The sequence below is a fragment of the Palaemon carinicauda genome, chromosome 5, assembly GCF_036898095.1.
Source record: "Palaemon carinicauda isolate YSFRI2023 chromosome 5, ASM3689809v2, whole genome shotgun sequence".
NCBI lineage: Eukaryota > Metazoa > Arthropoda > Malacostraca > Decapoda > Palaemonidae > Palaemon > Palaemon carinicauda.
Genome location: NC_090729.1, coordinates 103,423,922 through 103,448,586, shown reverse-complemented (window position 1 = coordinate 103,448,586; position 24,665 = coordinate 103,423,922). Strand labels below are relative to the sequence as shown.

The 24,665-nt window shown below is 35.8% G+C and overlaps 1 protein-coding gene across 12 annotated transcripts in view; it reads left to right on the top strand.

The window, feature by feature from the left end:
• The window catches only part of LOC137641380 (nidogen-like), a 349,006-nt gene that overhangs the window by 211,768 nt on the left and 112,573 nt on the right, over nt 1-24,665 (top strand). For all 12 annotated transcript variants that reach the window (XM_068373890.1, XM_068373891.1, XM_068373893.1 and 9 more), the window contains exon 16: nt 9,918-10,279. In XM_068373890.1, the coding sequence (XP_068229991.1) occupies nt 9,918-10,279 (362 nt within the window). The remainder of the gene's footprint in view (nt 1-9,917; nt 10,280-24,665) is intronic.

Here is a 24,665-nt window from a genome sequence, read left to right as displayed (position 1 = left end):
GTAGAAAACTGTTTGGTTATATATGTATATACATATATGTATTGTATGTGTATATATATATATATATATATATATATATATATATATGTATGTATATATATATATATATATATATATATATATATGTATATATATATATATATATGTATATACACACATATATATATGTATATATATAAAGTAGAGGATATTCTAACAACATGTTAGAAAAAAAATGGACATAGGCAGGAAATGTAATGAGAATGACAGATAATAAATGGACATAAAACATAACAGAATGGCTCCCTAGATATTCCAAAAGAAGCAGGGGAAGGAAGAGAAGACGATGGATTAACAAACTAAGGAAATCTGCGTGCATAAACTGAGAGACCATAAATAGACGCGAGTGGAAGCAACATGTCTGAGGTGTTTGTCCTTTAGTGAACTAGTTACGGCTGAAGATATACAGTATATATATATATATATATATATATATATATATATATATATATATATATATATATATTTATATATATATATATATACATATATATAAATATATATTTATATATATATTTATATATATACATGTATATATATATATATATATATATATATATATATATATATATATATATATATATATATTGGTGTGCTACTGTTGTTAACACACATTTGGGTTCTCTTCAAATGTCATCTTAAATGTGTTATATATTAGAGTTGGTATGTTACATCTTCAAATAAAGTCTAAGTAAGTTAACTTTAAAATAGTTTATTCTTTAAGAACAGTGTTAACATCTCCATCACAGGAGTATAGATGGTTTGGTCGGATGACCATTCCGTATGACATCTAAAAGTGAACTGATACAAATATTCAATTTCATACTAAAGTCTCCTCAGTTATCTCAGCATTTATGCATTTATAGTAAACACAACAATTATACCGGAAGATACTTGTTCCGTTCTCACAGACAACTTCTTTCTCACGGGGCTTGGTTGTGTTTACTCTTCATGAAAAATGTTACATTGCTGAGGTTTGGCAATTGCATCCTGCTTAGAATATGACTATGGCAGTTCTCACACTTCTCTTACTTCCACAATGACCTGTAGGTCATGTGTTTTAAACAAGTAATATCTAATATATTACATATATGCATACATGTATATATATATAGATATATATATATGTATATATATATATATATATATATACATATGTATATATATATATATATATATATATATATATATATATATATATATGTATATATACATATATATATATATATATATATATATATATATATATATATATGTATATATATATATATATATATATATATATATATATATATATATATAAATGCCCTTAATTGATGTGTAATCCTTGTATTCCATGTAATGTATCATTACAAGGCTATTCTTGCAGTACATGCCAGTGTCATTATTTTCTTCTATTTTATATCAAATAATAAGGAACCCATTTCAACATTTAACCCTTGCCACAAGGGATACCCCCTCACCCACATTATTTTCTTCTGAGCAGAGGAATCCTCTTTCGTTCTTGATGTCATGGAACAAGATATTCAGTACTTGAGCCATATTCATGGTTATCATTACAAAAGCACTATTCCTCATATTTTCTTCATTTTCAATAATTTGAACTAATCTTATTAATTATTTTCCACCTCCTCACTAACTACAAAACCAAATACAGGACATTAATGTTTTTTTCTTCTTAATCTACTTATAAAGTGGAGTCGCTATGTCACTAAAAGATCTATCTCAAAGTGTTCGGTTTACATTTCTTCTTATAAAATAATACTTCCAAACCTTCTGGTTGAGCGACTGGCTACATCACATTTCCATAGCCTTTCTTTCTGTGCTGATTTATCTATCATTATGGACGAGTATACTTTTTAAATTCAAATGAAAGAATTTTCACATATTACAGAGTTTATATTGATCTATAAACTCGGATACTTTGTCTATGATTTTCTGAATAAGCTCATGTATTCAGACTTTCTCCTGTCCGTTACCATAATGAAGCTATAGATTGTTCTTTATTTGGCTTTTATTCCTTTCGTTAATTTTCTGTGATTCTATGCCTTCTTTTATTTTCTTCTATTTTATAAAGTTCATAAGAGTCTTACTTCTTTGAAGACTATTATTATTATTATTATTATTATTATTATTATTATTATTATTATTATTATTATTATTATTATTATTAGCTAAGCTACAATCCATGTTGGAAAAGTGGGATGCTATAAGCCCAAGAGATCCAACTAGAAAAAAAATACCCCAGTGAGGAAAGGAAACTAGGAAATAAATACATTACAAGAAAATTAGAATGAAATAAACAGCAGTAACACCATTAAAGTAGATCTTTTATATATAAGATATAAAACTATGGCACTACCCAACACTACAAAACAATGGTTTGATTTTTGAGTGTCCTTATCCTGGAAGAACTGCTTGCCATTGCTAAAGAGTCTCTTCTACCCTAACCAAGTAGAAAGTAGGCCTGGCCACGGAACAATTTCAGTGCAGTATTTAACCCCTTGAGTGAAGAAGAATTGCTTGGTAATCTCAGTGTTGTCAGGTGTATGAGGACAGAGGATAATGTAGAAAGAATAGGCCAGACTATTCGGTGTAAGTGTAGGCAAAGCAAAAGAGCCGTAACCAGAGAGAGGGATCCAATGCAGTACTGTCTGGCTAGTCAAAGCTTAGCCACCACGGTCAAATCCAATAATTCTCAACAGATGGCCTGAATCACGTACAGGCACAACTTCTTAAAACTTTAACTTTGGATTGAGGCGATTCTTACCCATTTTTGCACAATTCACATAAATGTTGGTTATTGCCCTTGGCTCTTTTTTGTAAGAACTTTATTTGCTTAGCACATCCCAAAATTGATCATCTGAACCCCCCTCCCATCGATCAACTTATACAATAGCTAAAGTATTTGTCTGGCCAGACAGTACTACATTGGATCTTTCTCTCTGGTTACGGTTCTTTCCCTTTGCCTACACAGACACTGAATAGTCTGGTCTATTCTTTACAGATTCTCCTCTGTCCTCATACACCTGGCAACACTGAGATTACCAAACGATTCTTCTCCCAAGGGGTTAACTACAGCACTGTAATTGTTCAGTGGCTACTCTCCTCTTGGAAAGGGTAGAAGAGGCTCTTTAGCTATGGTAAGCAGCTCTTCTAGGAGAAGGACACTCCAAAATCAAACCATTGTTCTCTAGTCTTGGGTAATGCCATAGCCTCTGTACCATGTACTTCCACTCTCTTAGGTTAGAGTTCTCTTGCTTGAGGGTACTCTCGGGCACAATGTTTTATCTAGTCTCTCTTCCTCTTGTTTTGTTAAAGTTTGTATAGTTTATATAGAAAATATTTATTTCAATATTTTTACTGTTCTTAGAATATTTTATTTTTCCTTTGTTCCTTTCCTCACTGGGCTATTTTCCTTGTTGGGGCCCCTGGGCTTATAGCATCCTGCTTTTCCTACTAGGGTTGTAGCTTAGCATTTAATAATAATAGTAATATTAATAATAATCTTTATTGTACACACCAGTCTATCTTCCTTATTCCGGATCACTTGTAAGGCCTTTTCAAATAACACCTTACAAGGGATTTTCTTTCCTCTTTTATGACATCTCGTCATCCTTTTGCAGGATTATGAAAAACTCTGGTCTGAGGATTTGTTACCTAAATAATTTTTATGTGGTTTTATTTTCTTTCTTAGTTATACTCTATCTTGTTTTCGTGAACCCTTTGAATGTTGCTAGGCATATTCTGCGTCTGGAGATTTCTGCTCCCTTCAGCACTTTAGCTATTCACTTTTTATCAATTTTCTTTTAGTGTTTGTGAATATGAATATTTTACAATTAAAGTATATAAAATAGAAAGGAAATTTGTTTAGGTCATACGGTTAAAAATGTAGTAAGTTCCTAGCTCTAATAGATTTTTGTGTACAATAATTAGTTAGATAAGATGTCCTTAGAATGGGACTGGCACTTGAGTTTTAAGTTTTATCGTAAGGGGTTTAATTGAAAGGGTTAATGTCAACAACCTTGCCGTCTTTATAAACCAGAAATGGGCAGTCTACCCGCAGGCATCAACAGCCATTTATACTAGCTTAGGCAGAAAGAGTGCATGGCGCTGATTATTGCCATATAATATATTGTCAGTCTCTAGGTCCTTTTGTTACAAACGTTTTTTAGTGACTGTTGAACCCTTTGTTCCTTTGGGATCCTTCTCTCTGGTTACGGTTAATTTTCCTTTTGCCTACACATACACTGAATAGTCTAGCCTATTCTTTACATATCCACCTCTGTCCTCATACACCTGACAACAATGAGATTACCAAACAATTCTTATCTCAAGGAGTTAACTACTGCACTGTAATTGTTTAAGTGGCCACATTCCTCTATGGTAAGCAGCTCTTCTAGGAGAAGGGCACTCCAAAATCAAACCATTGTTCTCTAGTCTTGGGTAGTGCCATAGCCTCTGTGCCATGGCCTTCCTCTGTCTTAGGTTAAAGTTCTCTTACTTGAGAGGTACATTCGGGCACACAATTCTATCTAATTTTTCTTCCTCATGTTTTGTTAAAGTTTTTATAGTTTATTTAGGAAATATTTATTTTATTGTTATTGTTCTTTAAATTTTCAATTTTTCCTTGTTTTCTTTCCTCATTGAGCTATTGTGGCGGGATGCACACAAAAGCAACCCCCACACCCTTGATCGCTCTAACAGACAAATGCCTCCTCAACACAAACTTTCCCCTAACGTTATCATAAACTGGACTTTTAGACAGAGGGGAAATAAAAACAAACCATAACCTTAACACTATATTCTTAAAACTAAACACAACCAAAATTATTACTAAACTTAATACTAAAGATATTATACAGACAACACAAAAAAAACTTAACATACAAAATAAATAAAAATACCACATTCACATAAACCCGGTGAAAAAATATCAAAACTTAAAACTAAGATGCACCACAACCAAATATGTTTATATATATATTTATGGACACCAATACAGTCGTCCACACACTGCCAACTGTCTTTAACGGCAAACTCCCACAGCTCTGTGGGTAACATTACACTGTGTGGCAATTGGCCACAGCTGCCTCCCTAATTGGGGTCGTAGTTATCATCGTCATATCATCATCATCATCATCAATCGAAAATTCCTTCTTACAGCCAAAGTCGTTACTGATTATATCCAAATTTAAAAGAGCAGTCAGTTCCAAGTCCCTTATCACCAGCCATGTCATCAACAATCAATATTCAAAATATAAGTTCTCTCCAAAGGAATAAGTACTATAAAGAGGAATCACGGGTCAAAAAAATAATTAATCACTTCCACGCTGGTAAAGAAAAATAATAGTAAATCCAGCACTCAAATCACACAACTGCCTTAAGTTGCAGTCAATCAATAAAAGCATTCGCTCCGAAACATTTTCTACTGTCCTAACTTAGCTAAAGGTAAACAAACAACCTTATTTATACCAACAGTCTTTCTCACAACAAACAATCGATACACTAACTACCTCACCCCCCTCTCTCTCTCTCTCTCTCTCTCTCTCTCTCTCTCTCTCTCTCTCTCTCTCTCTCTCTCTCTCTCCACATTCCTACCCCCTTACTATGCCAAATCCTTCTACATTTTCACACAACCACTTACATTATTTTTTCTTTACTCAGTAGCAGTCGGGAACGGGACCTCTACTCCGAGTAACTGGGGCTTCATACACTCTCTCATTCACTTCTTCCATATCACAATCATTTGCTACATTAACACTATTCCTATCTAAATCCCTATCATTTAATATATCATGTACAATCCTATCTATCTCGTTTTCATCTGGCCCTAAAATTACACTCATTTCTGTAAACAGTTCATCCATTTCATCAAAAACATTCTCAACTTTAGCAAAAGATTCATTCATGCTACTTATCATTCTCCTATCTCTCATTCTCGCATTCGCCATCCTTTCTTTTACATCATCTAAGGAAAAGCCACACACACTATAAGTATCATTCATACTCAGCCACGTTTCATCTGTATTGATACATTTATCTTCCACACTCACTTGCACATTTACACCCTTGTCATACTTATTCAGATTCCTACCTATACCTATAAATTTCCCTTGCACTTTCTTCTCAATTGAAACTTTCAAACGACTCTTTTTCCTATATTCCACTAACACTAATTGTTTACTTTCTAGCCCTAACTTCTCATGCATACTAGGTTCATACTTACTCATTTGCAACCAATTATTCATCCCATTCTCACGAACATTGATCCTATTCCTTCCACACACACAGGAGGACTCACCCAGCTGAACCCTCTTACACTCTACTTTCCCGAACATCCTGGCTGACTTAATCCCTTCTTCCTACATACTCTAGCTACATGCCCATCTACACCACATTGAGTACACTTACCCTGCGGGTCTTTGCACATTCTAGCATAATGACCATCCTTACCACAATTGCCGCAAATCACATTTATACGATTACTCAGACATCCACTCGCTATATGCCCAGTCATATACTCAATACACTGGGCTATGTGCCCAGTCTTACACTCAATAATACGATGCCCTGTCTCTCCACATGTGAAACATGCTCCTGACGCCCATCTTCACTCATTCTTTTTATGCCCTACTTTCCCACACCTATAACACTTTTCATCACGGACACGACTATTTGACATACCTCGTTGCTCACTCACACTCCTATCCCTGTTGCACCAATTACCCTGCCTAAATCCACCATTTGCTTGTACAGTTCCTCCGTTACTTGCCCTAACACTTCTATCTATTACCTGATCAGCAATCCTCAGTGGCCCTCTCAAAATTGCATCTTTATAACTACCAAATTCTATTACACTTTCTTCCATTCCAGTTCTTACACTCACAGATTTAGTGTATTTCATGCACCTATCTAACTCATAATCCTCAACTATCTCTAGTATATCATCCCATGTCAATCTTTCTTTCGTCCACCTCATTTTCTCCTTACGTTTCGAATTAATAAACTCAGCAACATTCTCAGGTACAGTAGCCAAAAACTTCTTCATTAACTCCTTATTCTCATTTATACCTTCATCCACATACTTCTTCCTAGCTAAAGTTTCCAACCTACATACGTACATTGATATTGCTTCTCCTACATTCATCCCTGCTTTATCAAAACCATTCTTACACTTATACCTAACACTCTCTTTCATACATTTTACCTGCTCAATCCTTCTCTTTTTCACACTTTCATAATCAATGTCACCTACACTCATTATCACACCATTCATCGTCAACAAATACCCAGTCAAATATTCTCCTAACTCCTTAGCCCAAACTCTCTTACTATCACCATACATATCCTGACAATACCTCTCATACTCCTTGAAAAACTCGTATACATCCATACTAATATGCTCATTGAACCTTTCACACCGAGGTACCTCTCTCATGAACACAGTCTTACACACATCACGTTCATTTTCACTGCTATCTTCACTGCTACCTTCCCTCTTGTTTCCTACTTCTTCACTAGAATATAAAGAATCTAATTCCAGACTCATACTCCTATCCTTGATTATACTCTTCCTAGCCCTTTTCTTACTCACCACTTTCACCCATTCACGATCATTCTCGCTCTCATCCTGATACTTTTTCTTCTTTTTCTTCACATCACTTTTACCTTTCCTTTCATCCTTCCTCTCACCTTTCAGTTTAGCCTTACTATACCTAGTCCCTTTAACTCCACTATCACTATTACTATCACTATCACTTCCTTTCCCATTATCACTTACCTTAACCTTTTCTTCCACCAGCAACCCTTTACCCGTAGCAGAGGCCACTCCTCCAACTACAACTTCACCCATGAAAGTTTTCATCATTCCCATTAATTGCCCCATCATAGCTTCCATTTGTTTCTCCATTCGTTCTTCATTCTCTTGCATCCTCATCTCAATACACTCTTCCACTCTCTCTACATTTCCCTAAATTTCCCTCAGTTTCCTTTGCATCTCCTCATTCTCACAGTTCAACCTCTCATTCTCTACTAGCAACGTCTCTTTCTCAACTATCAACTTCTGCTCCCGTTCTTTATAATGCTTCAATTCCTCCTCCAAAGTCTTTAATTTGCCTTCCATTGTCATCACCTTGTTCTTCAGCCTTAAATCTGATTCCTAATCCTATCAGTCCTTCGTCCAAAAGTTCAGCTTCCAATCCCACCTCGGCAGTTCCTGTTCGGGCGCCAAAATAATGTGGCGGGATGCACACAAAAGCAACCCCCACACCCTTGATCACTCTAACAGACAATTGCCTCCTCAACACAAACTTTCCCCTTACGTTATCATAAACTGGATTCTTAGACAGAAGGGAAATGAACACAAACCATAACCTTAACACTATATTCTTAAAACTAAACACAACCAAAATTATTACTAAACTTAAAACTAAAGATATCATACAGACAAAACAAAAAACTTAACATACAAAATAAATAAAAATACCACATTCACATAAACCCGGAGAAAAAATATCAAAACTTAAAACTAAGATGCACCACAACCAAATATGTTTATATATATATATATATATATATATGTATATATATATATATATATATATATATATATATATATATATATATATATATATATATATATATATATATATATATATTATGGACACCAATACAGTCGTCCACACACTGCCAACTGTCTTTAACGGCAAACTCCCACAGCTCTGTGGGTAACATTACACTGTGTGGCAATTGGCCACAGCTGCCTCCCTGATTGGGGTCGTAGTTATCGTCGTCATATCATCATCATCATCATCATCAATCGAAAATTCCTTCTTACAGCCAAAGTCGTTACTGATTATATCCAAATTTAAAAGAGCAGTCAGTTCCAAGTCCTTTATCACAATCCATGTCATCAACAATCAATATTCAAAATATAAGTTCTCTCCAAAGGAATAAGTACTATAAGGAGGAATCACGGGTCAAAAAAATAATTAATCACTTCCACGCTGGTAAAGAAAAATAATAGTAAATCCAGCACTCAAATCACACAACTGCCTTAAGTTGCAGTCAATCAATAAAAGCATTCGCGCCGAAACATTTTCTACTGTCCTAACCTAGCTTAAGGTAAACAAACAACCTCATTTATACCAACAGTCTTTCTCACAACAAACAATCGATACACTAACTACCTCACCCCCTCTCTCTCTCTCTCTCTCTCTCTCTCTCTCTCTCTCTCTCTCTCTCAGGATTTGGCAAACAAAAATAAATAGAAATAAAACAAAAATTAATCCTCCACACTATTTTCCCTGTTGGAGCCCCTGAGCTTATAGCATCTTGCTTTTCCAGCTAGGGTTGTTGCTTAGCAAATAATAACAATAATAATGATAATAATAATAATAATAATAATAATAATAATAATAATAAAGTTGTGCGAAGAATGTCCTTTACATGGAAGGTAAATAAACATGCCTTGTTTATTTTAAAGAAGTCATTGCATTCTAGTTATGCCCAGAAGATACAGATTACTGTGACGGAATTATTTAATTAAGAATTTAGTCTATTTTACTTTGCTGAGAGAAACGAGTAACCTTCACAGACCCGAGATCAGAAGGTGTTTATAGTATGCAAGTATTATCCCATGACTGAAAGACACGTGCCAATATTTCTTTTTACCAGGAATGATCATCACAATAGTAAGAAGTACAGTATGGTTTTATACAGGATTTTCAAAATCGTTGAACTAGAAGTACTATACATATCACAAACCTAAGAAGTGCATAAAGAAAAATTTAAATAAAGATGTAACTTATTTTGGTGATAAATACTATCCTTTTGTTTTTTATAAAAGATCTCTAAATTATCTCTCCTTACCACAGAAAGTTGCGGTACTGCAAGGAACTGCTCACCATATGGAGTTTGCATAAAGAAAGACACAGGATACGTCTGTGAGTGCCTTGAAGGATTCACAGGGGATGGCTATACTTGTGATGTCTCTTCCTTGGTTACGCTGCCACCAGTTCAGCCTCCTTACCAACCTCAAGATCCTTATCCTTATCCTTCTCCAGATGACACTAGGTTACCAGAGCAACCGTATCCAGATGATCCATACCAACAACCTGGTCAACGTCGTCCTCGACCTCCTTATCAGAGACCAGATGAGATACCATATTCTGAACCAGAGGAACAGTATCCTGACGAACAGTATCCGGACGAAATACAAGTGCCAGATACCACTGGGGTAAGTGGTGAAAGATACTTAATATAAAACAACGCTCCGTCTATACATCTGATTTTACCCAGATAATAAAGTTTACCAGTGTTACATAAGAGTCCTTTTCTTCAGAGCAACATACGTGTAGATACTTACATTTTAACCCCCTTTTGCCCCCAGTGTTGTACAACATAGCCTAACTCATCATTAAATTCTAAAATAATAACTATTGCACATAACACTAATCCCTCATGTATGTATAAACTTAAATACAAATTTATGTTGTTGCTAAATATGGATCAGTTGTTAAGAGTTTCTCTTAATTGCTCGGTAATTAGAATTTGTGAATATTGTTGGGAAAAGCTTTTTTTTGACATAGGAGATTATATACAAATGATTTTTAAAAATTTTTTTATTTCTTTATCTATTTAATTTCTTAATCTCATTTAAAGTTGATTACCCTTATTCAATTGATCTGAGTTACATTCTCAGTAGAAAATAATTTGATTGATCAAGCTGATGGAGTACTACAGTACATCCACCGCTAAACAGTTATTTTGCATATATAGTATTTATAATCATCTGCTATCTAAACTATCATGGGGTTTACTTTTTGGTCAAAGAATTACTATCTTACACTATCCATTTTTTTCAAGAAAAATATGACATTAAAAAGTAAATGATAGTATATTATGTGGGAATCAAATCATAGAATTGAACGGCATAGATAATACCATTACAGTGTATGAGCGTGTGGTACATGTCTCTCTTCCTAAAAATGACATGCATGTGAAATAGGGTGCCCTGCTCTTGAGAGGCGTATTGTATGCGAGTCATCTAGCAGGAGATATGCAGGTTTTAGGTGAACAATGGAGACTCAGTCTTCCTTGCCACAATTTTTGATGCATAAAGCCTTCAGTGTACGACGGATCATGAGGAAACGGCCCGTGTAAGGGGGCATTAGCGGTGGCTTGCTAGTGTTGTTGTGCAGGAAAACATGCGTTGCCAAGTGGAGAACTGTTGACATGTGTTGCTTAGCTGGGGGCTTTTAAGTCTGGCGACATGGTGCAAAATTTCCCATAACGTGATGTAGGCGCTGGAGATTGTCCGAAGAGGTTGCAGATGAAAATATACCATTTCAGCTGCCATAACATCCAGGGCGTCTTTAGGAGTGGTCCTTAGTACCAGGAGAACCTAGGGAAGCTGGGTAAACCAGTTGGAGTCCTTCCAGCAGGACATTAAAGCTGGTTTTGAGGTCGCAATGAAAACATTCATCCATCCCGTTGGCAACAGGGGTTGTCTGATCTAGGGTGATTCCCAGGAGATTTGCTAATGATGTCCACAATTGAGAGGTGAAAGTGGTACCCCTGACAGATGTAATATGCTCAGGGATATCAAGTCTTGATATCCATCCTGAGAGTAAGGTAGATGTACACAAGGCTGACAGTGCAGTTTCCATGGGAATGGCTTCAGGCCAACGAGTGGATGACGGTAAACAGGTAACCATGTCCTTGTGATGTGGGTAGGGGACCTACTACATTGACGTGAATGTAGGCAAAGCGATGCTGAGGTTGAGGAAAAGTGCCCACTCCTGAATCTATGCGTCGATGTACTTTTGGCATCCTTAGTACTATTATGCCAAATGAACTTAGTCTTCAGTAGATGTGCAGTAGAACAGCACAATGGATGTGAAAGGCAGTGAACGAAATCAAACGCCTGTTGATGCATGGGAGAAGGTATCCATGGTCTAGGTCTACCAGTACTGATGTCACAGAAGTTGGTAGTGTAAGAGTCGTCGAAAGGGATGTCTTTCTAATAGAGGGATGTGCAGGATGCCCTCCATGCTTAGTACTCTGGATATTTTCATTGGGCTTCTGCCAAGGCGTTATAATCTAATCCTAGATGAATGGCGGCCAATGAGTTTCTTGGCAGGGCATCGGCAATGGGATTCATTGTCCCAGGGATGTGTTGAAGGGTACAATATTATTCAGACACTGCGCAGAGATGTTGGCATTGACGGGTGGGTCAGGCATCGGACTGTTGAGTGAAGATGTGCACCAGAGGCATGTGGTTCGTGCGAATGCCAAAGGGTGTACCTTCCAAGAACTGACAAAAGTGACGGACAGCCAAGTGCACTGCCGGCAATTGGCGGTCACAGGTAAAGTAGCTGGATTCTGCCTGGGACAGTTTTCTACTGAAGAAGGCCAATGGGAAGGGTGAGCCATTGACCACCTGCTCAAGTACTCCACCAATAGCGTCACTGTTGGCATTGGTGGAGAGAAGGGGTGATACATGTGGCATTGGAAAAATGAGAGCATCAGCGTTTGATAGGGCATTCTTCGCGTTGCAGAAGGCCACTTCTTGAAGGGGACCCCACTTCAGGTCTTTTGGCTTGCCCTTAAGGGAGGCATAGAGAGGGCAGGAGTGGTGGCGTTGGCTGGCAGGAAACGGTGATAATAGTTGATCATGCCCAAGAATTCTTGCAGTGCTTTGATGGTCAAGTGCATGGGAAAGTTCTGAACGGCTGCTACCTTCTCAGGTATGTGGTTGAGCATGATGCGTAGGTGACGGAGGTGTTCCTCTTTGGGAGAAGGGAACACAAGTATGTCATCCATGTAATATAAACAGAGGAGGAGGTCCCCTAAGATGCCATCCATGAGACATTGAAAAGTGGCCCCAGCATTGTGAAGGCCAAAACATGAGTAGTTGAAGGTGTATTTACCGATGGGGATGGTGATGGCATTTAGGGGATGTCTTCTGGGTTCACTGGCACATAACAATACCGCTTTAGGAGGTTAAGCATGGAAAAAACCTCGCTTTGTACAAGTAGTAGGTCACGTTGGTGATGTTTGGGAGGGGTTAGGGATCTAGTTCTGTCTGTATGTTCAGGTGCCTGTAATCCCCACATGGAAGCAGAGGGCCATCTTTCTTCAGAATGATGTGTAAGGGTGACGACCATGTGCTTGAGGCCTTTTGGCAAAGGCCCATATCTTTCATTTCAGTGAACATTTATTTAGCGACTGTCAAACGATCCAGTGCCAGACACCTGAATCTGATGAATACTGGGAGCCCCATCTTCTTAATATGGTGATAAATACCGTATTTGGCGGGAACTGTAGGTGTTTGATGAAGTTCTGAATGGAAATCTTCTGGGTCTGAAGTGAGGAGGTGGGTGTAGGTATCCGTGGGTGTGCTGATGTGGAGAGTGAGTTCGGAGCGGGTTGGTTGGAGAGATGTTAACGAGTAAGATTCAGCGTTGGCTAGCCATCAGTGAGCATCATCAACCAGGAGGTCGTAATGTGAGAGGAAATCTGGGCCAAGGCTTGGGAATGTGACATCAGCAATGAGAAACTTCCAGCGATATTTGGTGCTTTTAAACGATAATGTGATGTTCTCGTAACCGTACGTGGGTATCGTGGATCCGTTGGCAGCTACCAAGTGGACGTTGGCAGATTTAGGCAGACTATGTCATTTCCTGGCCTTGGCAGAAGATAACAGCAAGCAGCTGTGTTTACCAAAAATGGCACAACTGTACCTGCAGCATGTAAAAAGAAAATATTAGTGATAGGGGAGGCCACTGCCACAATCGATATCCTACTTACATGTTTCTTGGCCATTGACAACCGTTTACACATGTCTTCTCATCAGCCTCGAATCTGGATTGATAAGTGGTTGTAGAGGTCCTTGGTTGAGATGTGAGTGATGGGTGGTGGGAAGCTGTTTGGCCGCTCTGGCATGTCACTAGGTGGCCATCTGTGTCCTACCTCATACACGTCAGCTTTGGTCGATGTTGAATAGTTGTCCTCTATGTCAGGAGTGTCGGCGTTGATGGAGGTCTTGAAGGTGGTGAAGTGGTTGTCCATAAGCGTGTCTACTTTGGTCATCAGGTCCTTCATGTGCAAAATATCCACATAGGTATGGCAGCAGGTACAAGTTCGGGTAAGCGTCGTGCCCAAAGTAGGCTTACCTCACAAGGAGAGCCGTCTGCGGCAGGTTACAATCAAGCAAGCGATATTGGTCATTTCTCTTAGGACAAGCAAAGACTTTTGGTTCCCCAAGAGTTGTTGAGAGAGCTAGAAGAGTTTGGCTAAACGGGTGGCTGGCGATTGCGAGTACGGCTCCGGGAGGTATGTTTTGAGGGAATTGTACATTATTGCGGTGCCCCCTTGCTTACAAAGGCAATCGGAGATTTCTGGGAAAGTATCCTCTGGGATCACCGCGAGAACATAGTGGGCCTTAGTAATTGACTGAGTCATGCCCTTGATGCAAAACTGGACCACAGCACGCTAAAACCAGGCAATGCCTCTGTACTGGTTTCATGGATGTGTCGTTGATAAGAGAGTCAGTATCGGAAGGCGGCATCATCGAACAGTGAGACACAGCAGTGATGGGGGAAGGCGGGAGGGAGCTGGTCACTTCTGTGGTCAACAAAATGTGAGCGAGCAGTTAGATGATGACTGAGAGGTATGGTGAATGCAACTAACATTATTTCAACGGACAGCGAACTTAAATACAAAAGTATCAGAGCAAGAAGGAGACAAAAATTCAAACACAACAATTCCTGATAAGATTTGCTCCATCAGGTTTTGCTAACAGTGAGGTGTACAGCGAGCTATACAATAAAAAGTAATTACCGTTACAGTGCACGAGCGTGCAGGAAACACGTACGATACAAAACACTACTTCCATAACTTGCATCGATTCTATGTCATCTTTACTCACTAACCATTTTTTATCTTTACAGCTCAACAATGTTCTTTTGCTTTCGGATTTCTCCTCGCTATACATTCCTATCCCACCGTCTCCGCCTACTTTTGTTGTCTATCTTCTTGTATTTACTCAAGGAAACACAGTCGTTATTATTCCAACATAGTTAATAGTCCACTGCTTCTACTGTAATGTTCCTTTTCATCTTTTTTATTCTTATGAAGAAACCCTATCAAATACTCGGCCTGTTGATAGTTACAATGCCTGTTTACACAAATCAATCAATCAATTTGATAATATTGGTGAGTTTACAGCAAACAAACCTATTCGTCTATAAACTTGGATATTATGTTATCACACACTCTTGAACCTGCATATGATATTTCTGCAACTTCTCTTATTATTTAATTGATAAGAAAATAAATAAATTAGCCTACACCTTCAATCATAACGAATTATATACAAAAATTATTTTTTCTTTCTATAATTTCTATAATTTTCAATTGCCTATGCATATACCGAATAGTCTGACGTATTCTTTCCACATTCTTCTCTGTCCTCATACACCTAACAACACTGAGATTACCAAACAATTCTTCTCCGCTCCACGGGTTAACTACTGAACTGTAATTGTTCAGTGGCTACTTTCCTCTTGGTAAGGGTAGAAGAGACTTTTTAGCTATGGTAAACAGCTCTTCTAGCAGAAGGACACTCCAAAATCAAACTATTGTTCTCTAGTCTTGGTAGTTCCATAGCCCCTGTACCATGGTTTTCCACTGTCTTGGGGTAGAGTTCTCTTGCTTGAGGGTACAATCGGGCACACTTTTCTATCTACTTTTTTTTTAATTTTTTTAAAATTTTTTTTAAGTTTTTATAGTTTATATATAAAATATATATTTTGATGTTATTACTATTCTTAAGATATTCTATCTTATTTGTTCAATATATCTCTTGTAGTTTATTTATTTCCTTATTTCCTTCCTAAATGGGCTATTTTTTCCCTGTTAGAGACCTTGGGGTTATAGCATGCTGCTTAGATAGTGATAATAATAATAATTTTATAATGTCCCGTCACTCTTCAATACCAACCATTTTAATTATACAAATCTCTCACTATACTCACTTTACATCTCTTATCAGTTCCATCATAATCATGTCTTCACTAATATTGTAAATGCAAATGGTATCCTTTTGGCCAAGACGACTGAATGGTTAATAACGTGTTTACTGTACCGTAAAGTATATGACAATTTTTGAATTTCATTGAAAAGCTAGAAATATAATGGAGGTAAATTGGAAGAGTATTTATGATTAGGTTATTCTACAAGTGGAAGAATCAGACTTCCTCTTGTATTTAATACTTGATAGCGTATATGCACCAGACTTCCTCTTGTATTTAATACTTGATAGCGTATATGCACCATGTATCTTTCATGATAAGCCAGTCATTCCCTAGGCCCTACCAATATCCAAAGAATACATGCTAACCCACATGCAGACTTGGCGACGTCACTGGGAGAGAATGCTTCGTCTTCTTCAGGGTCGCTTCACATGGCTGGATTGTTTTCATTCGGAAATATTTCTACACGTTAGGATGTCAAAAAAGCATGTCTTCACACGAACAATTGTTTTTCGCACTGCTCATCTGCACACCATTTCAGTGCACAGATTATTCAGTCTATCAGCGTTTGTTCGAGGGTGATAAATGTGTCATAATGTTCTGTAAAATATAATCATATTGATAGTGTATCTCTGCTATAATAATAATAATAATAATAATAATAATAATAATAATAATAATAATAATAATAATAATTAAGACAATATATATTAAGCACTGAAAAACAGCAGCTGAAAAGGCACGCCTACCCTCTACAACAGCTGAACCACCACTATAGCAGGGGAAAAAACCTCCCGTCTGAAGAGTGCTATAAACTTCTGAAGTATTCTAAACAGCCTGATACCGTGCGGATTAGCACTGCATGCAGTTAGTTAATCACTACCGCCCGGAGATTTTTCCGCATGGACAGTGTGAAGGGCCTCATTGATCTTCATTAATTTCTAATCTGGACGGACGAAACCATGTGGATTCAATCTGCTCATGTGAAGTGGGCAATAATGTTTTACGTTTTGACGGGAGCGTAATCATGATATGATCCCATTTCATTTATCATAAATATTACCCAAAGTCATGCATTATCATTAGACGATTATGGTTAAATTGTATTCCTTTTCCGTTGAAGCATAAACTATCTGAGCAAAAGCCGAGTATAGTTATTCCAAGTCAAATCTGATCTGTTATCCTTCCAAAGATGATAGAGCTTTTGCTTACCCAAATAAGCATGTCTACAATCATCATAGGACCAGGGCTTATCTTTTTACCGTTCCTTTGCACCCTGTGCATGCCTTACATTCCAGACTTTAAATGAATTTGATTTTCTTTTTAATGACTCGTGCACCTATCCCAACACCACATTTTTTCTTTCGACACACCATATCCTCCGAATCTTCCCACTAGTTCATCCATTTCCAAGTCTAATAACTATTTTCAACCTTAATAGTCATCTTTTTCTCACAATCCTCCTTAATTGCATAACCTTTCTCCTTTAAGGTCCCAAACATTAATTATATTTCCCTCCATAGGAGGGAAATATATTGTTTTTCCTGATGTTTCTTCTTTTTCTCCTATCAAATCTTCAAATCGATTCATCTCTCATTTCTGGGCCAAATGACCTGAAATTTTGCACAAAGTTTTATTGGACAAATACCCAAGTGCGTTTTAAAGATTTTTTATATATACCTTTAAAATTATTTTATTGAGTTTCATTGCCATTTACTGACAAAGATATATATTTTGGCCCTGGTATTATACTCGAGTGACCTGAAATTTGGTACGGAGGTGCCATAGATAAGTATCAACAGGATGTCATCAACATTTTGTCATACGTTTGTTCAGAATCCTTAATTTTGCCATTTTATTGATTTTTAGACCAAAAGATTTACATTTTCGGCTCTTTTGTCCTCATATTTACATCAAATGACCTGAAATCTCGTATAAAGGTACCTTGGATAATGTCCACAGGATGTAAGTCACGTTTTTCGTATACATCACTTCAAAATGATTGATTTTATTGATTTTCGGCTATTTTATTTTTTAAGTTAATAATTTTCGCTCCTACGCCCTTTTATCTAAATCACATGACCTGAAATTTGGGATGGAAATGCCTATAATATATACCCACAGAGCGCTATTCACATTTCTTTTTTGCATACACCATTTCAGAGTGATTTCTGGGTGGGGTGGGGGGGATTTTGGTCATTTTTAAACCAAAAAATGTGTATTAGTAGTAGGATGAAGTTATGATGGTAAATCTATCGCTGATCTATTTCTGGGAGATTAAAATGGGCCAGGCCATGGTTGCATGGGGAGGGAAATGCAGTGAAATATGCTGTATTATCTTGGCATATGTTGCCTTTCTAGTTTTAGATCTCCATTTTCTCTTCTGGGGTTTCAACCTCTCATTTTAAAATCCATCACTACACACAAATACACATGCACACATACATATGCTTATATATAAATGCATATATATATATATACATATATATATATATATATATATATATTTATATATATATATATATATATATATATAAATATTATATATATATATATATATATATATATATATATATGTATATATATATATATATATAAATATTATATATATATATATATATATGTATATATATATATATATATATATATATATATATATATACATATATATATATATATATATATATATATATATATATATATATATATATATATATAAGTATATATATACATACATACATACATACATATGTACAGTCAAATCCAAATGTCCTGTTGTCTCCAGTCCCCCACTGTCACCCCCAATATCTATAGATTCCAGAACTTCTGGTGCAGAAGAGTTTGGTAGTTAGGAGGGAGGACCACGGGTAGAGCAAGGAGGGGGGGGGGTGACGGGCTAGGGGAGAACACCAACAAGGGGCATGACGACGGGAGGGGGAAGTACTATTTGTTAGAGCTGTATGGTGTGTGATGGCCAGGGAAACACAAAATTATATGTATGAACGCAAATTCAATATAATATCATACGATCCGATCCTAGTTTTATGACTATAATGATTCTAATTTATATTTGCTGTGTTTTTTCCTATACCCTTCTCGCGCACAACTTGTTGACAAAAACTATCGAAAATTAGTTTGGCAATTATTGTCTTGACTGAAAAATCGTTTGTAGACACCTGCAAGGAGTCCTCTCTCTCTCTCTCTCTCTCTCTCTCTCTCTCTCTCTCTCTCTCTCTTTCTATATATATGTATATATATATATATATATATATATATATATATATATATATATATACCCAATTCCCGAGTCCAATAACAACTCCTTTTTCTTAGATAGCATATCTACAATTGGTATGCAACAATGCAGCATATATGAACAAGTATTTCAGGAAACACTAGTTTTTGTGTGAGCAGTCAATCATCAGAGAGCAACTACAAATAATGTTCATATTTCTTTATATCTTCCCCAGCTTACACTACGTAAGGTTAGGTTAGGTGTATTTATGGCTTTTCTTAGTCAAGTTAAGTTTTTTTTTTCTCCTTTAAAGATACGGTTTATATTAAGATATGAACTTTTGTGCCACCACAAATGAATTCTACTGCCTTTTGTAGATTCTTTGAAGACATGTCAATGCTTGAAATATTTGCGTGATAGAATATCTCTATGATAGTACCTGACTACATGTTAATAACAATGAGGCGAAATGGGTGAAAGCTGGGAAGATTAGGATGTTTCCATTCACTTATAGAAAATGCAATATTGTTTTAATTGTTACTATGGTATGGAAAACGTTGATTCCATGTTCCTACTGAATAATTTCCTGGTTAACAAGCAATTATATTCAGTTATTATTAAAGATGGTTGATGAGAGACATCATAATTTCATAGTTGTCTTTATTTAGATTTATAATACGACCCCAGGAATATAGTGTAAAAACTATTATATCGTGACCAAATGCAGTTGCTTAGCTTACTGAATTTAAATATTTCTTAAAAGTATCATTCATATATACAATGTAAACTAAACGTGCCTTAGTTTGATGTCCATCCACCATTATTATTATTATTATTATTATTATTATTATCACTGGCCAAGCTTCAACCCTAGTTGTAAAAGAAAGATGCTATAAGCCCAGGCAGAGAGACTATTGACAGATGGCTAAACACCTATGGGCAATGATGGTTCATTAATGGGACATTAACAAACCATTATTGCCCATAAGTTCTCTATGGGGTTGAGGTCGCACCCCGTTGGTGGCCAGTTTATTACCTGGATTTCTGGGTGATGCTCTAACCAAGCTCTAATTACTGTGTTGGTATGGGTGGGGCTAGTATCGTACACTAGAACGATTGGGTGTGGATTTGGGAATGGACATGACCCACACTGTGGGAAGTATAATCATTGCTCATGCACCTTCCAAATAATCATACAACTCCACAAATTAATACGAACTCTTCTACTCATAGACCTTTTCTGAATATTTGTCTCATCATAGCGGGTATTCCGTCCACTCCAGCAATGCCTTGTCCGTGCTTCCACTAATGTAAAATATTTTTCATCTGTATAGATGACATTTTTCCAAAAAGGAGTGATCCACATTGAAATATAAAGGAAATCCAGGGCGATATTCCAAGTGTTTCTATGTAATATTTCTTTATTGGTCAGCGTGTGATTATGAATACCATCTTCATGGAATCACTGTCTTGATGATTGACTGCTCACACAAACACTAGTGTTTCCTGAAATACTTTTTCATATATGCTGAATGGTTGCATACCAATTGTAGACATTCCATCAAATGAAAACTATTTGTTATTGGACTAGTAAATTGGGTGTAAGTAAGGTTTTTCAGTCTGAAAAAAATTTCCAAACTATACCAAAGTTCATTATTTTAGTCAATAACTTTTCTGTTAGAATGTTATATCGAATACCACAACAAATGGGTCTATATAACGTATTTATAATTTGGATTCTTTGCCGAAAATATTATGATACTGATTAGTCGATGGTGAATTACTTTGAAACAAAATGCCCCCTTCGGCGTAACAGCTTTGAAAACCTACTCAGACATATCCCACACTTTTCGCCTTTATAATCCCTCTCTTTAAATATATATATATATATATATATATATATATATATATATATATATATATATATATATATATATATATATATATATATATATATATATTATCTATCTATCTATCTATCTATCTATATGTATATATATATACACACACACACACACACTATATATATATATATATATATATATATATATATATATATATATATATATATATATATATATACATATGTATAAATAGAGAGAGAGAGAGAGAGAGAGAGAGAGAGAGAGAGAGAGAGAGAGAGAGAGAGAGAGAGAGAGAGTTGCACCTAGCTTGTGTATTAGAGAGATTTTTCAGTCGGGACAAAATATAATGTCATATTAAACATCGATAATATTTGTAAAAAGGTTGTTCACGAGAATGGTATAGCAAATATCACATCAAACATACTACATGATTGCAAGTTAAGTATTATTATAATGATATAGTTAGGAACTAAGAAATTAAATGGAATTTACGTTCATACATAATGTTTAGTTTTTTCTCAGCCATCACAGCTCACAGCTCTAACAAGTAGTACTTGGCTTCCTCCCCCAGCTCGTTGCCCAACCTGTTGCCTCCCCCCCCCTAACAACCAAACTCTTCTACACCTGAAATTCTGGAATCTATAGATATTTTGGGTGACAGAGGGGGACTGGAGACGACAAGACTTTTGCATTTGACTGTACATCATCATCACCAGCTGTTGCTAGCTCACCCACGTTTGTTTATAGCCTTTCAATGTCAGCCTAAACCGCAAATTTTCTTAGCTCATCAATCCACCAATTTCTCTTCCTTTCCTGCTTTGTTCGAAATCAACAACGACCCACTCTCATATTCTTCTTGTCCATCTATTATCTGCCGTTCTCATTATATGACATTCCCATGTCCATTTCATTTTCTTACATGTTGTTAGAATATCCTCTAGTTTAGTTGGCTCTCGTAACATTTTGCTCTTTTTCTGTCTCTTGCTGTCAATACCACCATTACTCTTTCCATATCTTTTTAAATTGTAACTAGCTTATGTTCTAAGGCTTCAGTAAGGCTTGACGCATAAGTTAATAGGCTACTGGCAGAATCATCTGATTAAATGCTTTTCTTTTAAGTGCCATTTTACATTTCCTAATCTCATTTTGTTTACCAAAAGCTCTCCATCCCATGATTATCCTTCTTTTAATTTCTGTCTTATGTCCTAGGGAAAGGTTTACTGTCTGTCCTTAGCGCATAGCCTATATTGATTAATGTTCAAGAGGTTCTTTCGTAACTCTTATTTGTGGTCTCTCGTCCCTTTCAGTGAACATTATCTTAGGTTTTCTTATATTCATTTTTAGCCCTACATTTCTGATTGCTCTATCAAAATCGTTTATCATCTATTGCAATTCCTTCCATGATTCACTAAACAAAACTATGTAATTTGCAAATCTTAAATTGGTAAGGTATTCCCCATTAATGTTAATGCGTATATTTTACCAATCTAAATTTCTGAAAATTTCTAGGCATTCAGTGAAAAATTTAAGAGAGATTGGTTCTCCTTGTGTAACTCCTCTCTCAATTTGAATTTACTCTATTTTTATGCAGTTTTAGGATTGCTGTCCTTCCCGTATAGAAATCTTCCAATATTCTAATATAAGATTCACCCACTCCTTGTTTTTCAAGGGATTTCATTACTGCTGAAGTTTTGACAGAATGAAAAACTTTTTCATGATATATAAATGCCATAAATAGTGGTTTGTCATACTGTTGATTTTTCCATTAGCTGCTTAATTACATGGATAGGGTCAAGCCTGCCTGCTCTCTTGGTTGATTAAAGTGTAGCTGTCTTTCTATTCGTCCTAATATGATCTTTGTAAATTTCTATATATTATTAAGTGTGAACATATTGGGCTATAATTTTCAAGGTCTTTTGGGTCTCTTTTCTTGTAAATTAGTAAAATGATAAAGTTTTCCAAACTGTAGGCATAGCACATTCTTGCAGACATTTTGTGTTAAGTTCAGCGAGTATGATACTATGAAATCTCCTCTATCTATTATTTAATCAATTGTTAGGTAATTTTTCCCTGCCGCTTTTCCTCTTTTCATACCTTTTAATGGTTTCTTTATTTCTCCTACTGCTACTTTTGGTACCGGCTTAGATGTTTAATTATTTTCTATTGGCATAGTTAATTTTTCTATCACTATGGCATAGCATTTTATAGAAATTCTTTGCAATTTTTATCACACCATCTCCTCAGTTGATAATATTTCTATTTTCATCCTTTGAAGCCAACATTAGTTAGCGCCCTTTTCCAATTCTTTTCCTCAATTTGATGCTTCTTCCTTTCTCTATTGTTTCCTCAATTTTAGTATGATTGTGTTTAATAATGTCTTGTGATTTTAGTTTGTTTATTGTTTTGGATGTTTCTGGTAACTCTATTTCATCTGTCTTGGATTTTAATCTCATCTCTAATCTTTTCTTTATTAGTTTTTTTTATCTGTTCTGATAAGTTTTCTACATCTTGTTTAGGAATTTTTCCACCTATCTCTTGTGCTAAAATTTGTTAAATCACTGTCCATTTCCTCTTTACTTGCTTCCATTTCATCATGTAGCAGGGAGTACCTATTTTGTATTGCAAAAGTAAATTCATCAGATTTTTCTCCTTATTACAGGCGTGTTTATTTTTTTTTTTCAAATAAGTATTTCTCTTTCTTTCCTTAGATCTAAACAAGGTTTGCTCCTCACCATTCTATGGCCATTTGAATTTAACTCGTTTAACATTTTTAGATCCTTAACTATATTAAAATTTTCACTGATAATAAAATGTTTCGTTTTTTGTTAATAAATGTGGGCTTTTCCTCGTTCAAAGTTTTCATAATTTTAAGATTGTTTCTTTCAGCAAATTTTACAAGCATGTTTCCTCTGTCATTCGTTGAGCTTACCCCAAATTTACCTACTTTGATTCTCCTCTCTTTCTTCTGACCTATTTTAGCAATGAAATCACCCAAAACAAATGTAAATTAAGTCTTGTTTTTTTCAGAGATATCACCAGATCTTCATAAAAAGTTTATATTTCATCCTCTGTATAGGATGTTGTTGATGAATATATTTGAATGATCTTCAGTTTATGCTTCTTATTTCGTTTTATAATTAATCCTGCAATGCTATCACTAGTCCTATAAATTCTTTTATGTTACCTGCAAGATTTTTATTAAAAAGAAAACCCATCTATATTTTTTATTTCTTTCTTATACTCTGAAGCAGAATAAATAGCCCAGTTTTAACTCTCTCTCTCTCTCTCTCTCTCTCTCTCTCTCTCTCTCTCTCTCTCTCTCTCTCTCTCTCTCTCTCTCTCTCTCTATATATATATATATATATATATATATATATATATATACATATATGTACATATTATACATGTAGATATATGTATATATATATATATATATATATATATATATATATATATATATTCTGTACATGTATTATATATATACCT